The following is an 18674-nucleotide window of genomic DNA, read 5'->3' as shown; positions in this document are numbered from 1 at the left end:
GTCATAAATTGCCCTCCAACCTATTGTGTCTACATTTTTTTAATAATGGATTTCCTTTAGGTAGCCTAATAATTTGTAAATTGTCTATTCTGGATCTATGTTCTAGGTCAATTGTTTTTCCAACGAAATATTTTACATTTTCTTCTTTTTAAATTTTGTTTGACTGGTTCTTGATATCTCAAAGCATCATTAGCCTACACTTGCAAGGAATCATTTTCTTCATTTAGCTTTTTCATCTTTTTCTCCCCATGTGGTCAATTCTATTTTTTAAAGAAGCTATTATCTTTTCTCATTTGCCCAGTTACATTTTTGAAGGAATTTTCTTTTTGCATTTGCTCAATTGTATTTTTTGGGTTTTTTTTTTCCCTTTTGCAAGGCAATGGGGTTAAGTGGTTTGTCCAAGGCCACACAGCTAGGTAATTATTAAGTGTCTGAGACCATATTTGAACTCAGGTACTCCTGACTCCAGGGCCATGCTCTATCCACTGTGTCACCTAGTTGCCTCCTCAACTGTATGTTTAAAGGATTTTCTTCAGCCAATTTTTGGGCTTCCTTTTACAAGGTGTTAAATTTCTCTTTCATTTCTTTTCCAATTTTTTTCTGCTTGGTTTTTAAAATCTTTTTGGAGTTCTTCCAAGAAGTCTTTTTTTTGGGTTGGAGACCAATTCATATTCCCTTCTGGGGTTTCATAGTTTTTTCTGCTGTCCTCCTGGGATATTTTACGCACCTTTACCTTTACAGTAGCTTTCTATTGGCATGGCTTTTCTCCATGTTTTTCTTCATTTTGGGCTCTGCTATCCCAGGCTTCTTGTGTTGGGGAAGGGGCCCACTCACAGAGCTTCTGCACTGAGAAGATTATTGGCCTGCTCACTGGGCTGGAGTTGGAAAAAACAGACCTTACATATTGAAAATGCCAAAGACCTGTTCCCTGACCTGGGGATTTCTGCACTAAGCATGCTAGGGACTTCCTCACTGGGCTGGGGGTCTGTGGTACCTGTATTGAAACCCATCCAGCCTACCTACTGTGCGATTATATTAGCCTGTTGACCTGGAACCAAATGATGCCCTTTACACCCCACCTGTGCTGAATTCAACTTGGGCTCCACTTCCTGCCTCCTAGTCACATTCCCACTCCACTGAGAGAAACCTTGCTAGGAAATGCTGTCCTCTATTCTTTTGTGGGTTCTGTCCTCCAGAATTCATTAGAGGCTTGAATGACTTTGATTGTGAGGGAGACTTGGAAGAGCTTAAGGAAGTTCCTGGATTCTCTTTACCTTCTTGGCTCTATTCCCCACTCCCCTCACTCCACTTTAGCTAATTTTCAGTGGTTGATATTAGTCTAAAATCAAACAAAATGAAAAATAACAAGGAGAATATGTGGGGAAACTGCTTATATTACTTATTATTCAGAAAATAATGCTTATGAGAATAGAGAGGGATTATGTTGAGTGCCATGGAGTGCCATGTTGAGCTGCTAGCAAAGTCAATGCAAAGGGTTTATCCCTTGCAAATACTTTATATCATTTTTGAAAGAGGGAGAAGAGAGACCAAAAGCACATTTTCTAGAAGTGACTGTTTTGAGAGTACTGAAAAACTGCTACAGAAATAGTTTCCAGGATATTGAAGGGCTATTAGTTTATTTAGAAACCTAAGAGACAGGATAGTAAGGAAAACATTTTAATTACCATCAACAAGCACTTCATTATTCAACCTATGATTCCTTGCAAGTGTAGGCTAATGATGCTTTGAGATCAATCTATATCAAAATTTTCAAAAATCAATTTTCTCTCTCTCTTTCCCACTTGGACACAGGTTCAATCTAAGAATTTCTTACTGAAATCTCTTTTGACAAATATCCTCATCCTAGGTTTCTTCCTAGGAATTTGGTATACTTTGACTGCTGAGGGTTTACTGCAAAAAAAAAAAAAGTCAGAATTTGGTTTATATCTTAGGTGTCCACAAAAAAGGGGGAAAAGGATTCTTAGCTTCCCTGTAAGCCCTAAGGCTAAAAATACATTAAATACAGAACATTCAATCTGACAAAGATAAATATGTATGCCTAAAATAATAAACAATTAAAATAACTCCCTTTTCCTTTCTTGTGAGCTTCTAAATCCCCAATGAATCTATGTAGTTTTCTAAGCCCATCTTATGACTATGGAATTGAGGTGCCTACCTCCAAGATAGTTAACTAGATTTCTAGAAAGTAAAAAATCCATTACCTTAAGGGAATCCAACCTCCTTTCCCCAGGGTCTTTATATTTCTCCAGAAGTTCTTTAAAGGGGGAAAAATAAGGGATGTGCTAGATAGATAATTCTTGTTACTTATACCTCCAAAATCCATGTAACTCAAAGTACCTTTTAAAAACAAGGTCTGAATTTATTCTTCCACAATGAGTTTTTTTGATGAGTCTCTAAATGGGACTTTTTTGGTGATACTCCTCTCCAGATCCTTCCTAGTCCAGGTGCTTCTTGCTGCTCTATCAGAATACATCTGCTGATTCATGAAGTCACATAATTCTTCAGAGGATTCATGATATGGTTAGGGAATTAGATCATTTCTAATGTTCCTTCAAACTTAATACTCAATAAATATCTATCACAATAGCTGTCACTTACATGACTACTATATCTTTTGGGGAATTAAGTCCTCATCTTATAGTAATGCTTCAATACCCCAGGCGATAAACAATTTCATTGTTATGGTCAATCCTTCTAATGGTACAGATGTAGTATGTCCACATCTCATCCTATACTATTCTCATCCTTGTACTTCCAAAAATTCCTTTTCTCACAATAAGAACCACAAAGTAACAAGTGATTTAATGGACAAAGTACTGGATCTGGCAATCAGGAAGACAAGAATTCCAGTCCAGTCTCAGATATTTATTAGCTATGTGATCCTGGGCAAGTCACCTAACCTCTTTGTGCCTCAGTTCTCTCACTTATAAAAAGTGGATAATTTATCATCTTCATTCCAGGATTGTTGTCAGGATTAAATGAGGTATTTGTAAAGTTCTCTTCAAACATTAAAGTAAAATAAAAAATGCTAGCTATTATTAATGACATTTAGATAATGATTTTAGTTTATAAAATATTTCCCATACATTATCTCATTTGATCCTCCCAACTCTTCTGCAGAAGTAGGGATATATGTTTGCTCTCAGGCTTTTGAGCATAATATTTTCAGCAATGTTGTTAAACACCTTCAATGAGGATGAAAATAGCATCAAGGACAATTGCTACACTAACGGTAAATGAATGTTGAAATTTATCTTTACATACAATTGGAAAAAAATTAAATAATAGTAAGTGAAAAAGAAGTAAAAAAAAAGATCCTCTACTGGCCAGAAACATATCATCCATGCATAGAACTATTGGTTACTGCAAATGGCTAGATTTTGAATGCTGTAGATAAGTTCACTTACCTTGGCAATATATTTTCCAAGACTGTACACACAAATGTGAGGTTTGGGAGGTTCTAAAGGCAAATGTGGGGAAGAAGAGGCATTACATCCTTACTAAACTGTAGGTCTACAGAGGTATTGTGCTGACCTCGTTGTTGTATGCCGGTGAAACCTGGACAGTATGCCTGCACCATGCCAGTAAATTTCCATTCGAATCACCCTAGTAAGAATACCTTCTTCCCAAACTCCTCGAGAGGATAAGACTGCTTCTTCTTTTTATTTATAGTACTTAAGTATGTGGCATGTAATAAATATGCTCTGTTATTATTGTTCAGTTATTTTTACTTGTATCCAATTCTTCATGATTCCACTTGAGGTATGTAATTTTCTTCTCCAGTTCAGATGAGGAAACTGAGACAGACAGGTTAAGTAACTTGCTGGTGTCATACAGCAGGTGTCTGAGGGCAGATTTGAACTTAGGAGGATGAGTTTTTCTGACTCCAGACCTGGCACTCTATCCATTGTATCACCTAGTTACTCTCATAAATGCTTATTGGTAACTTCTTGTATTATACTAAATTGTGCTGCATTTTCTTTCATTTTTGTTTAACATTATACAAGTTCATGTTTTATTGCTGCAATTAGATGGCAAGCTTCTTAAATATTAGACTGTCTTCTTTCAATCTTTCATGGGTTAATCAGGCAGTATGGATATTTTGTTTCAATTTGATAGCCCTCCCTTTTGACCCCAAAATCAAATACTCACTTAGCAGTGATAGTAATGATACTATATTACTAATTATTTCTAATTATCTTTGAGAATAAAGGAAAGTCAATTAAGTTTTCTAAATTTCAGTTTCCACCAGTAGTCATTATTGAATATAAATGAATTCTTACATGTCAGTCAACAAGCATTTATTAAGTGCCTATTATATGCCACTAACGCTCTACCTGTGAATGATCCGACTTATGAATATTTTTAAAATGAAACAGTTGAATTAGATGATACTTTAAAATTCTAAAATTCTGGTTTTTATGTATTTTCTTCTTTTCTAATTAGTGATTAAAAATCTTGCAAGATTAAATTTTTTTTCAAAGATGTTAATCTGGAATTATGTGTAAAGACCATTGGTTAATGATTACTGTCGCCAAAGTTAACAATTGAACAGCTGGTAGAACTCTGTATGTAGGTGGCCTGAGCTATGATTTACATAAATTTAAGTGGCTAAGTATTCTTTTTTTTTTGATTAGTACAATACTGGTTCATTTAACAATTGGTTTCAGATCTCTTTTCTCTATTATTGTGCATTTTAATTTCCTATTTTTGGCATCTGGCAGTTTCTCCTGCTAATAGATTAAATAGCCACAAGATCTTTTCTCTGATACTTGTTAGTGTCCTCTGGTAAATAGTTTGCAGTAATTGCACTGCCATCAACTCTTGTCTTAATGACAAATTTTAATCCACCACAGGAATCCAAAAATCTGTTTTAATCTTGTTCTATTGACAAGGATGAAACTCTCTTTTCCTATCAATTTGAAGATGGGGAAATTTCTGATTTTGTTAATATTTCTAGTCTATTCCAGGGTTTGTCAGCCAATCACTTGGATAACAGAACAAGGTTAGAAGTTTAACTTAAATAGAGAACAATGTGAGAATAACAATGAAAAAACATAATTAAAAATTTTAAAATTTGAATTGTCATGATCAAAATCCCAGAAACATATAAGGATTAGAGAAAACATCAGGGATTTCCTTCCAGCAATGTAGTTCTGTGTTAACACTGAATGTGTACTGTTTCATATTACCATTATGAAAACAAAGTGAAATATTAATGTGTATTAAAAGTTCATTTAAAAAATTCACTTACGGGGCAGCTAGGTGGCGCAGTGGATAAAGTACCGGCCCTGGAGTCAGGAGTACCTGGGTTCAAATGTGATCTCAGACACTTAATAATTACCTAGATGTGTGGCCTTGGGCAAGCTACTTAACCCCATTTGCCTTACCAAAAAAAAGAAGAGAATTTAAAAAAAAATCACTTACAATGTTCTCTGAAGTCTTATTCTAATGATTTATCATGATGTGTACATAACCTTTGGGTTCTTGTAGCCTATGGCAGCAGAGTGTAAGATTTTAACAATCTTGTGAAAGATTTTGAACATAGACCCAGTGAGAGAGACATAACTGTGATTCAAGGACCAGTCTCCCTTAAGTTGGAAAGAATTTTTCATAATAAGGTTATTGGTCAATCAAAAAAAATTTAAGTGTCTACTATGTTCCAAACACTTTACTAAATGGTGGGGATACCACAAAAGGTAAAAGTCCTTATTATCAAGGAACTCACAGATTAGTGAGGAAATGATATGCAAACAACTATGTTCAAATATGCCATATATATAGGGTAAATTGTAAATAACAGAGAGCAAACACAAGAATTAAAGTGGACTATACAGTGGTGAATTAAAAAAAACTTTGAGGGTCATGTATATATATAAATATTTCCTTAATGCTTTCCTCTATCACTGAGATAAAAAGAGTCTATTACTGTATTTTCCCCATGTATAAGATGCTACCATATATAAGATGCACCTTAATTTTGGGGACTGAAATTTGAAAAAAAAATGTATTAAAGTTAGTGAACTCAAATTTTATTCATCATAAAATTCACACTCATCCTTATCAATGTCAAAACTCCCATCCATTAACTTGTTCTCATCTGTGTTTGATGATGAATCACTAAGAGAAACTCTGCTTGCTCTCCTGCCGGTGCTCTGGTCTAGGGTCAACCGCAAGCGTTCCTTGGATAAGTCTGGTGTGTGAATGCATTCTTAGTCCATTCCACTTCATGAACCTGAAGCACTAATTGTGTCCTCCTTTGATATCAGTACCTTCGTTTTCATCAACAATTCTTCTGGCCTCCTACTAACTATCTTTGTGGACACAGGAATTCCTATTACCCTTTGTTCTTCAATCCCTCTCCAATTCCCTCTCTAAATCAGGTCATTTAGCTGACTTGACTCTCATGATCTTCTTCTTCCATGGTGTTTTCAATAGGGTTTCTTCTTCCTATAGCCAGTCTCAGACTGTTTTCTCAGATTGGGGGGGGGGGGGGAATTTACATTCATTCAGCAGCACAATTTCCATTCACGTTTGCTTGAACTTGAATTCAGCATTGTACAAAAATCTTTACTGAGTCATTTCTGGGCAGAATGTGACAAAACATAACCTAATATAGTGGTAAGAAATGTGAAACAATGAACACAATGTCAACAAACATGAAAAATTGGGAAATGCAAGTTAAAAAAATGTAAACACTGTCTAATATGCTCCCAGTTTTTAGACCCCAAATTTTTTAAAAAGGGTACATCTTAGACATGGGGAAATATGGTAAATTATAATACCCTTTCCACAAAGGGCATTGAGGTGGCACCAGAGTGAATAGATCATGAGGCCTGGAGTCAGAATGACTTGTCTTCCTAAATTCAAATCTGGTGTCAGACACTAGCTGTCAGCCTGGGCAAGTCTCTGGAGAAGCAAATGGCAAACCACTACAGAATCTTTGCCAAGAAAATCCAAAATGGGATCAGAAAAAGTTGTATATGACTGTAAAAATGACTGAACTATGTTCTAGGCACTGTGCTCAGTATTCCTCATTTTTTTTTTGACTTTTTGCAAGGCAATGAAGTGACTTGCCGAACATCACACAGCCAGGTAATTATTAATTGTCTGAGGCCATGTTTGAACTTCAGGATCAGTGCTCTATCCACTGTACTACCTAGCTGCCTCTAGTATTTCTTAAATAATGGTCACTCTCTTTGGTTTACAGTTTTTCACTAAAAATATAGCTGTATTTTGTAGATATTGGACTTCCTAGATGGTACAATGCAAGGAAAGGTAAGGCCATTGCTCTTCTGGCCTGTGTTTGGTCTGGAGGTACCTACAAGCAATCTTTCCCACCTTAGAACTCTGACCTGGATCACTGTCTTAGGTACTAGTGCTCCTCTTCACCTTGGGACTAATACCAGGACTATAACTAAATCTGTGAATAGATAATGCCACAGAGTCCTGCATCCAGTGCTTTGGAACCACATTGTTGTTGAATGAAAATACTTAGCTTGGGGGAGGATAAGTCCATGATTAGTCCAGCATTCTGCACCACACATTGTTTTTCATTCTTACATCATATCTGTCTCTTCTCTTTATAATCAGATTGACCATTTACCTCAGGTTAAAGTCAATCTCAGCTGAAGTTCCAATGGAAGAAGAGGTTTTAAATGCCTGTTAGGCTCCTTTCATGTGGCAAAGAACTTGGTGCTGATTCTATTCCAGGAGAGATTCACAAGGTATAAAGTCCATTGCTCATACAAAAATTGACTGAAATTTTCCAGGTAATATGGCAAGAAGTTATCCTCAAGAGTTCAAGGATGCCTCCATTGTCCATTGCTCTAAAGGTAAATAGAATAGACAATCCCATCACAGTGGAGTCTATTTCTTCATCATTGCAGGTAAGATTCTTATCAGAGTTCTTAATAGAATTGTCTTTTACCTGGAAAATGGTCATTACACTAAGAATCAGTGTGGTTTTAGAAAGGCCTGAGGAACAGACAATATGTTGTTTCCTGTCCAACAACCTCTGGGAGAAATGGCAGGGGAAGAACAGATAGGTCTGTACATATCATTGTTGATCATATCTGATCTGACTTTTGATACCATCTGTCATGAATGTTTATGGAAAATAATGTCAAAATTTGGTTGACCAGAGAAGTTCAATATTATTGTACATCAGTTTCATGATGACTGTGCTTGCCCAGGTTCTGGATAGTGGACAATGCTCTCACAATTTCCTGGTCACTAGTGGAGTGAAACAAAGTTGTGTGCGTGTTCTCATGCCTTCAACTTCAGTAACAACGAACTTGGCATCAAGGTCAACTACTACACTGGAGGTAAATTCTTCAATTTGAAAAGCTACAAGTCAAGAAAGCAGAGGGAATGTTGGTATATGGCTTCCTGTTTGCGATGATTGTGCACTCAATGCTGCATCTTTAGTTGAGATGCAGCAAAGTATGGACTGAAACTCTGATGCTTGTGCTAACTTTGGTCTAACAATTAGCACCAAGAAAACACAGGTGATCCATCAGTTAGCATCACACCATCCATATGTGGAACCATTAATTATGGCAAATGGAAAAATTCTGGATGCTGTACCTTAGCAATGTACTTTTCTGGGAGGTACACATTGCTTAATGAGGTTGACACACATATTGCCAGAGCTAGCTCGGTGTTTGCGAAATTCCAAAGTAAAGTGTGAGAGAGAAGAGGTATTAGTCTGACTACAAACTGAAGGTCTACAGAGCTGTTGTACTGGCATCATTGTTATAAGCCTATGAAACTTGATCAGTCTCCCAATACCATGTCAGGAAACTGAATCACTTACATTTGAATAGTCTTAGGAAGATTCTGATGAACACTTGGTGGGATAAGATGCTTTCTGGAACTTAACTTCCAGGCATTCAAATTCTATAACAGTGAGTACAACTCTAATGTGCTAGCTATGTTGTTCAAATACCAAATGGACACTTGCCAAAAAAGACTATTCTATGATTAGGGCAAGTGCTCACATGACGGTCAGAAAAAGCAGTATAAAGACACTCTCAAGGTCTCAAGAACTTTGGAATTGATTGTGCAGCATTGTTAGATATAGGACTTCCCAGCATGGTGTGCCCTCATGAGAAGGTGTTATGGTCTAAGAGCCAAGCAGAATTGAAATAGCTCAAAAGAAATGAGAGATGCACAAAATTCAGAGAACCTAACCAAAATGATCACATCAACTATTTGTGCCTAACCTATTATAGAGCATTCTTATTTTGTATTAGTCTGATCAGACATACTGTGTAACTTAAGAAAGTTATTTTGTTCCTCTTCAAAAACAAAGGACAAAAAAAAGGACAACCATTATGTCAAGTAGGACAAATTGATATATCTTAGAACTAACCAAGAGGCTGGGATGGAAATGTATTTTAAGTTGATAACTCATTTATTCTTTGGTGATGAATGTAATCTAGATGATTTCATAAAATGCCCTTTGCTATTGTTTACTTAATTATTAGTATACATTTTTATAGTAAATATTAGCTATTTCATCATTGATCTTTATAGCCAAGAATGCAATATTTTTTCTTAATATCTATATCTTATTGCCACCAACTGCTTAATTTCTAAATATTATACCCACACATCTCTAACACTCACACATATACATATATATGTATGTGTATATATATATATATATATATATATACACATACATATATATGGAGCTTAAAAAAATAATCTGTGACTTTTTATTTACCTCCAAGTCTGGCTCTGATGGCTTCATCAGATACTTTCCTGGAATTCCATCTTGGGTCCTCATTTATCTCTTCTAATAGTGCTGTTCGTCTCTTAATTTCTGTCTGCAATCCATAGTATGAGAAAGGGATTCGTTGTTGAGGCTTCACATCAAAGTAACTTACTAGGTTTGGGGTGGTTTTACTAATTCCAGGCAACAAATCAGCTTCACCTCCCGTACTCATAAACCCTGAACAAGGATCACCCAATTGCACATCATCTCGATGTGGAAATAAAGCATAATCTTTCCCAGGAGGTGGGGGATAAGGATAGTGTAAATGATAGTCTGGCTGAACAGGAGAAGCATAAGGGTGAAATTCCAGGAAAGTAGGACAGTCTTTCTCTTCAAAACAGGCAGGGAGATGTCTGTTCTCATTTCCTCTCATAAAGGGCATGTTCATTCTTCGTAGGAGACGACAGTAGTGAGGATAATCCATTTTCTTCACTGGCATTTTTACTAGATTGGTGGGTTGTTTATGGATAATGACCTGTGCAAGATTATGCTCTGATATCATATTTTTTTAAAGTTTAATGACCCCAATTTAAAGGAAAGACTTATAAAACTTTTTTCTAATAAATAAAAATTAGAATTTGTCTAGAATAAACATTTGTTCATACTTCTATCTTGAAGTGTAGTTTTAATTGCTTTAAAAAGGGAAAAACTGGTTTCTTTCCTTTCCCTGTCCCCAAAAGACAATCATATAGCAGAACTTGGTTGCAGAAAGAATGATGAGTTACTTTGTTGCTTGGCAACGGTAAAAAAAACCCCTTGAAATATGGAATATTATACATCATAATGTGATTCCTGAGGTTAAAGAAAACAATTAGCCTTTGTTAATAATACTGCTGTGATATATTGTCTTTATCAGAACCCATGAAGATGTTTTCCCTTTTAAAAAAGTATTAAGTTTAATTATAACTAGCTATAACTTATTAACTAATACTATATGAGAAATAGAAATCAAAGCAGGTAATCTAATTGTCAGATTAAACAAATAAAAAAAGAAAACTATTCCAGACATCTACTTGGTATGGTGGGTAGACTTGCCTCAAATGTATACTAACTGTAAGCTGGGCAAATTTCTGAATATTTCTGCCTCAGTTTACTCATCTGTAAAATGTGAGTAATCTACCTCTCTACATTTGGGGATGGATAACATGAGATATGCTTTGTTAAGGTGTTTTGCAAATTTTAAAGCAATATATGAAGTGCTAGTTATCTTGCTATTCTTTCTGTACTGCATAGTGAACTTTGAAAAAATTAATTGTTTGATACAATAGAAAAATTAGATTAGTTCTTAACTCATTTAAATATTTGTTTTCCTATTTATCTTAACTGACACAATCCTCTGAGTGTTACTGAAAATATTCTCCTAGGACTTGTTTATGAGATCTTTAGCATGTAGCTAGAAAGGAAAATAAAAGTTATTGGAACTCAGAAAAAATAGATGAGAGATCACAGAAAGCTTAGATCCTCAATATTTCTCTCAAAAATAGTACATCAAAAATGAAGTGGGTAGAAATGCACTAGAGGATTTTTTGGAGGGATATTCAGATAAATGATAAAATAAAACTATCAATGAAATCACAAAATAGAAACAATTGAGAGAACTGAAGGTAGACATGAGAAAGAAAAAATATATTCAAACTAACTTATTTCTGTAGAATATAGTTAATGGATACTCTCAAGGGATTGCCCCTACTCTTCATTTTCACGGTGACCTCCAGTGCCTTGGCCCCTCCCCCCCTCCAATTCTTTCCTGGGCTATCTATCTCCCATGCATTCATCACTCTCTCAGTTGAAAAATTTTGCCTTACATTTTCTTTTTTCTTTCTTGTTTCTGTCATTCAGTGTTTTTATTTATTCTTTGTGGTCACCTGTACATTTTATAAGCATTTTATAAGACTCTGTGATCCACTGAATAAAAATAGTAAATAGCACAGGATCAAGAACAAATCTCTGATTGCTTCACATTTTCAGAAAGAATTAAGGCCATTCTCCAAGATCTCCCTTTTCTTCCAGCTTCTATCACTCAAGTGTCTTCTTCTATATCTTTTACCCCATCTCACATGATTATATGATATGGACTCAGTCCTTACTAAGTAAAATGATTCCATCCATTCATACCTTAAAACCCAAGCATTCTTTCAGAATCTTACCAAGTACCTGTCTTTCCATATTCACTGATTCAACAAATGGCCTTCTCTATGCTTCTCACACAAAACCTTCCACCTTCCATTTCTGTACTCTGAAATGACCTTCTCTGGCATGCCTAGAATGTTCTTTCTTCCTTATGCCTACTTCAAAAACTTCCTCTCTAAAAATTCAAGTGTTATCTTCTACATGGAGCCTTTACTGATTTCTTCACTCCAAGTACAGTCCTTTCAACCTTGTTTTATGCTACCTAGTATTTAGTTTGCTTTTATTCTGATATACTAACATATTGATCAATCGAATTCAAGTTCTTCAAGGGTAGGTATTGTTTATGGACTGGCTCTTTACGAAGGTATAGCAAGTATAAACATTTTTTTTTTTTAGGTTTTTGCAAGGCAAATGGGGTTAAGTGGTTTGCCCAAGGCCACACAGCTAGGTAATTATTAAGTGTCTGAGGCCGCATTTGAACCCAGGTACTCCTGACTCCAGGGCCGGTGCTTTATCCACTGAGCCACCTAGCTGCCCCCTATAAACTTAATTTTTAGGAAGGTCACTGACATTGTGAGTGGAGAATGGTTTTGAGTGGGGAGAGATTTGTGGCAGGGAGACCAGCTATCAGTCTATTGTAATAATCCATAAGGTGATAAGTCATGGCAATGTTAAGAGGAGGGAAGGGGCCTATGTGAGAGTTGGTAAGAATAAAGAATAGACAGAACACTTAAACAGATTAGATATAGAAAATGGGAGAGAGTGATGAGTCAAGGATGACATCTTGGTTTCATGCCTAGACTGACTGGGAGGATGGTGATATCCTTGACAATACTATGGAAGTTTGGAAGAGGAAACTTTGAGAGGAAAGCTAATGATTTACATAGTGGATATATATTTATGGGACAACCAATTCAATTGACCAATAGGAATCTGGAGATCAGCAGGGAGGTTAGGGTTGAGTAAGTAGATTTATATTGCAAAGGAAGAAAGAACAAGATTTAGTAACTCTAAAATTCTAAACCTAGATAGTTGGAAGAATATTGAACAGAAATAAGAAGTATGAACTTGCCTTAAAATAATACAATCATAAGCAATACTCTCATTTTTAAATAGGGAGAGAGATGAAGGACAACTTGTGCAAATGTAAATGGAGTCAGAGGGCCTGGGTTTAAGGCATAGCTCTGTAATTCAGTGCTTGTTGAACTTTGAGCAAGTTTTTTTATTTCAGTTTTTTCTTCTGTTAAATAAAAGGATAAAAGAAAAGAACCTCCAAATCTCTTCCAGCTCTAAACTCTAAAGCCCCCCATGTGAGCAGCCCTTTGCTCAGTTTCTTTGGTTTGGCAAGGTTGGGAAGCATCCCTTTTATCCCTTCTTAAAATTCTTAAATTTCTTCAAGGTTAAGTTCCACATGGCATCTATATATATATATATATATATATATATATATATATATATATGTATATATATTATTAATATATTATATTAATACAATATATTAATATATATTATTAATATATATTACATATATATATTACTTAAGTATTTATCACAAATTGTGATTTCTTTCAAATTACTTTCTTTCAATCTACTCTGCATTTTGCATATGCCATTTAAGTACAGAAACTTTTTGTTGCTTTTGCTGAGCACTATTTAGGAACACAGTAAATACCTAATAAATGCTTGTTGAAGTAGTTAGTGCTAGATTGATGTAACTCCTTGCATGGATGGATTGATGTTCCTTCTTAGGAGAAGTTGAGTGGCACAGCTTGGAGACAGGAAGAACTTAGTTCAAATCCAGTCTCAGACACTTTATTATCTGTGTGACTCTGGGAAAGTCATGTAATTGCTTTTGGGATCAGTTACTTCAAAATCCATTTTTTTTTTTGGTTTTTGCAAGGCAATGGCATTAAGTGACTTGCCCAAGGTCACACAGCTAGGTTAATTATTAAGTGTCTGAGGCCAGATTTGAACTCAGGTACTCTTGACTCCAAGACCAGGATTCTATCCACTGTGCCACCTAGCTAGCTGCCCCTTCATAATCCATTCTTATAGTGCCAATTGCCTACTGAATATCTCTCTGGCTGTCCCATTAACATCTTTAATTCATTATGACTAAAACAGTAAATAGTAAATAATAGTAAATAGTTCTGATCTCATCAGGGTTATTACAAGGATCAAATAATTTAACACAATCTTAAACTGATACATAAATACTAGTTAATAGTAATTATTTACAATACTATATGACATGACACAATATAATACATTATAACAATAGGTAACTAGCTATTATATAATAAAAGCTTTCATATAATATCAGACTATATGTAGTAGATGCTTAATAAATGTTTATTGATTATTACCTGGGTGGCTCAATGGATAGTGCTGGGTCTGCAATCGGGACTTCAGTTCAAATTTGAGCTCAGACTTTATGTAATTCTGGACATGTCACTTAACTCTGCCTCAGTTTCCTATCTGTAAAATGAGCTGGAGAAGAAATTGAATGACAAGCTGCTCCAGTATCTCTGCTAACATAACTCCAAAAGGGGTTCCAAAGAATTGGTCACAAGTGAAAAGACTAAACAACAAAATGTATCATGCATGTACTTACCCATTGTTTTCTCCCCATAAATCTTCAACTGCTTGAGGCACGGTACTATTTTTTTTCTTTTGTGGGTGTGGTTCCTTGAAAAAAGTTTTAGGGATGCAGAAGCCACCTGTGATTTCATTGGTTAGGGAAATTTGATGAAGAAATTTCTTCTATTAGTAAGGGTCATCAGTTTCTCCACCATTTTCCGTCTTTGGTTGCCTAGAACAACGGTTCTCACACTTTTAGTTTCTGGAATCCTTTACACTCTTAAAAATTATTGAGGACCATGTCCCTTTACACTCTTAAAAATTGGGGGACCCTGTCCATTTATAGTCTTAAAAATTGGGGACCCTGTCCCTTTATAGTCTTAAAAATTGGGGACCCTGTCCATTTACACTCTTAAAAATTGAGGACCCTGTCCCTTTACACTCTGAAAAATTGGGGGACCTGTCCTTTTATACTCTTAAAAATTGGGGACCCTGTCCCTTTATAGTCTTAAAAATTGAGGACCCTATTCCTTTATACTCTAAAAAATTGAGGACCCCATTCCTTTATACTCTTAAAAATTGAGGACCCTATTCGTTTATACTCTTAAAAATTGGGGACCCTGTCCCTTTAGTCTTAAAAATTGAGGACCCTTTCCCTTTACACTTTTAAAAACTGAGGGCCCTTTCCCTTTACTCTTAAAAATTGGGGACCTTGTCCCTTTATACTCTTAAAAATTGAGGACCCTTTCCCTTTACCCTTTTTTGTTTAGGTTTTTGCAAGGCAAACGGGAATAAGTAGCTTGCCCAAGGCCACACAGCTAGGTCATTATTAAGTGTCTGAGACCGGATTTGAACCCAGGTCCTCCAGACTCCAGGGCGGGTGCTGTATCCACTGCTCCACCTAGCTGCCCCCCCTTTATACTTTTAACAACCCTTTCCCTTTACTCTTAAAAATTGGGGACCCTGTCCTTTTATACTCCTAAAACCTGCTGAAACCGGCCTCCAGGGCCATGTGCTCCTGGCGCATCTCCTTTGCCACGGACCCTGCGAGTTGAACTGGCGCAGTGTGACTTTGGCCTTGTGGCCGCAGTGTCCGGGCCAGGCCAGGCAGGCTGGGGTTGGCCTTGGGAGAGGGTCAAGGCCACCGCTGGAACCTCCAAGCGTCTTCCCTGGGGGTGCCCCGGGCCTCGGCTGGCAGAAACGTCGGAGCCCGCGCCCTCTTTGCCACCTGCTAGGCCTTTCCGGGTCCCAGCCCGGTCCCGCCCCCTCCTGTCCATTGGCTGTACGTTCCAGGGCGCGGGCGCAGGCGCGGGCGCAGGCGCAGTCGGGCGGCGTTCATTCGGAGCTCCATGGCAACCAAGGTCGGGGCCTAGTGCCAGTAGGAGGCGCCGCCGGCATGGAGGGCGCAGCCTGGGGTCGGTGGAGGCGGGCCCGGAGAAGCCGCGGGGGGCCCCGCCGCCGCTCCCCGCACTTCCCGCGCTTTTCCCTCTTCCTCTTGTTCTTGCACCTCCGGGCGTCCCCGTCAAGTAAGGCGCCCGCGCCGGGGCCCTTCGGGCGAGCCCCGGGGAGAGGAGAGGCCCGGGGTCCGAGGGGGTGGGGGCGGGGCGGGGCGAGCCGGCCGGGGCCGGACAAATCTGGAGAGGCGGGGGGCGGGGCGAGCCGGGGGGGCGGGGCGAGCCGGCAGGGGCCTGACAAATCTGGAGAGGCGGGGGGCGGGGCGAGCCGGCCGGGGGGCGGGGCGAGCCGGCCAGGGCCGGACAAATCTGGAGAGGCGGGGGGCGGGGCGAGCCGGCCGGGGGGCGGGGCCGGGCTTGGGCCCAGCTGTTAATTTTGAGGTTCCTGGGCGGGGCCTCTGGAGTGGCAGAGCCGGGGGTTCGAATCCCCCCACCCCTGAGCCTTGCCCCTCTGCCCCTGCCTCAGCGGGCTAGCCGACCCCGAGCACCTACCCCCCCAAAGTGGGGGCCTGGTGTGGAAATGCGCCCCGTAAATGGGGGCTAGTTATTTTTTTCTCAATAAGATTACTTAATTTCGGGGCGACTAGGAGGACCTGAGTTCAAATCCGGTCTCAGACCCTTCATAATGACCTAGCTGTGTGGCCTTGGGCGAGACACTTAACCCCATTGCCTTGAAAAAACCTAAAATAAATGAATGAATGAATGAATGAATGAATGAATAACTTAATTTCCTTCCCCTCCCCTCAGCTGCGAAGGGAATATTGCACATACACATTTGTGTTTAACTTGTGTACAGATTAGTCATTTTAGGTAATTGAGGAATTAGGATTAAGGGAAAAGAAAGAAATCCATGAGATAGGAAAGAAACGCATAAGAGAAATTTTTAAAAAGTTCATTCAGATTCTGTAGGATTTTTTTTTGTTGTTGTTGTTTTTGTTTTCTCCCCCTGGATGGGGATACATTTCCCATAATGGGGTCAGGGTTGTCCAAGCTCTCTGAAATGCTGAGAGGAGCTGCAACCATCCAGGTTGGGCAGTGAGTTATTTTTTATAAATTCTGGTAGTTGGCTTAACTTTAAGGAAATAACTCGGCAATGATATTCCAGTTTTATTATTTTTGAATCACTTGATTATTCACACACCAGGGCAGCTGGATTTCACTTCAGTTGCTGAAGCATCTCTCCAGTTGATTCTCACATCTGCCTATTAGCTGTACTCATTCTCCTGAGTGAAATGACAGTCACCAGTTTTTTAGAAGAGGAAAATAAATCTGATCTTTTAGGGTTTTTTTTTTGGAAAGTGAACAGTGATCCTCTCTTGTTAAATGAGGGAATTAGGTTAGATTAGCTGTTAATTTCTCTTTGAGCTGGAAATCTTTCATTTTACAAGAATATGATTTTTTTTAAATTTTTTAAAATTTTTATTTTTTTAAGGTTTTTATTGTTTGCAAGGCAAAAGGGGGTTAAGTGGCTTGCCCAAGGCCACACAGCTAGGTAATTATTAAGTGTCTGAGGTTGGATTTGAACTCAGGTCCTCCTGACTCCAGGGTGGGTTCTCTATCAACTGTGCCACCTAGCCGCCCCAAGAATATGATTTTCTAATAATAGCTGAATCTATGCCTACTAAAAATGTGTGTTAAACATAGTATTATTCATTATAGTATTTATTATAGTATTATTACTTAATTGAAGGAGAACCGGACTTATACATGCTAAAAATGTGTTAAACATTATGGTACTACTACTTAATTTTAAGAGTGCTGGACTTGGTATCAAGTGAATCTATTTGAATCTGACCCTTTCTTGCAAAATGACTTTGGTAAGTCCTTGTAACTTCTCTCTCTGCCTTGGTTCCCTTTCAGCTCTAAATCTGTGATCCTTTGATCACATGCAAATGCAGAGTTCAACATTTTAATCCGTCCCATGTGTATAGCAGTCCAGTTATATTATTCTTGGGTTCTTTTGAATCACTTGATTATTCACACTAGTGCAGCTCGATTTCACTTCAGTTGCTGAAGCATCTCTCCAGTAGATTCTCACATCTGCCTGTTAGCAGTAATCATTCTGAGTGCTAATCATCATCTGTCTCCTGTTACTCTCCTAGTAGATATAAAATTGGTATCTCAAACGCAATACTTAAAAAAAAAAAAATGTAACTCATCATCTTCTTTGCCTTCAAAACTTTCCAGTCTTCCAAACTTCTCTGTTTCTAGTGAAGGGGCTTGCATCCTTCCATTACAATCTTGGAGTCATTCTTGTGTCCTTCCTCAAATTTATCTATCATATCTGATAATTTGCCAAGTCTTATCTACTCTAACTCTGCGACATCTCTCACATCTGTTCTGTTTCTTCCTTTCTGTTGATATGACCACACCTCACTTCAGGTTCCCATTTCCTATCTCCTGCACTTCTGTAGTTTCCTCTTTTTTTTTTAAAATTATTTTTTCAACTATATGTAAAGATAATTTTCAACAATCATCCTTTAGGTAGGGTTTGAGTTTCTCATTTTCACCCTCTCTCCCCTTGACAGAGAGCAATCAGAGATAGGTTATACAAGTATAATTATGTTAAGCATGTAATATCCTATTAATTGCTTTCCCTACTTCTGGTCTCTCCAAGCCATTTTTCTACTTGGTTCCCATATAATCTTTAAAAAAGGAAAATTGGCACTAAACTATTGGATAAAATACAAACTTCTGACCCTGAC

General features: G+C 37.8%; 2 protein-coding genes across 5 annotated transcripts in view; one reads left to right on the top strand and one right to left on the bottom strand.

Annotated features, from left to right (window-relative positions):
* LOC141496118 (protein SPMIP7-like) overlaps positions 1-16037 on the bottom strand; it is an 84536-nt gene extending 68499 nt beyond the window's left edge. The window contains exons 1-4 of one of the 4 annotated variants that reach the window (XM_074198260.1): positions 15559-16037; positions 14550-14655; positions 14302-14425; positions 9755-10280 (exon numbers count right to left, since the gene is read on the bottom strand). In XM_074198260.1, the coding sequence (XP_074054361.1) occupies positions 9755-10244 (490 nt within the window). In that variant the 5' untranslated portion in view covers positions 10245-10280; positions 14302-14425; positions 14550-14655; positions 15559-16037. Of the gene's footprint in view, positions 1-727; positions 1869-9754; positions 10650-14301; positions 14426-14549 lie in introns of those variants that run through there. The other 3 variants (XM_074198261.1, XM_074198259.1, XM_074198263.1) reach the window with 3 other exon arrangements.
* Positions 15835-18674, top strand: part of LOC141496534 (zona pellucida-binding protein 1-like) — a 39907-nt gene continuing 37067 nt past the window's right edge. Inside the window, exon 1 of the mRNA XM_074199033.1 lies at positions 15835-16041. Coding sequence (XP_074055134.1) covers positions 15912-16041 — 130 coding nt within the window. The 5' untranslated portion in view covers positions 15835-15911. The remainder of the gene's footprint in view (positions 16042-18674) is intronic.

The sequence above is a fragment of the Macrotis lagotis genome, chromosome 8 (assembly GCF_037893015.1).
Source record: "Macrotis lagotis isolate mMagLag1 chromosome 8, bilby.v1.9.chrom.fasta, whole genome shotgun sequence".
Classification (NCBI taxonomy): domain Eukaryota; kingdom Metazoa; phylum Chordata; class Mammalia; order Peramelemorphia; family Peramelidae; genus Macrotis; species Macrotis lagotis.
This window is presented reverse-complemented; position numbering and strand designations above follow the sequence as displayed.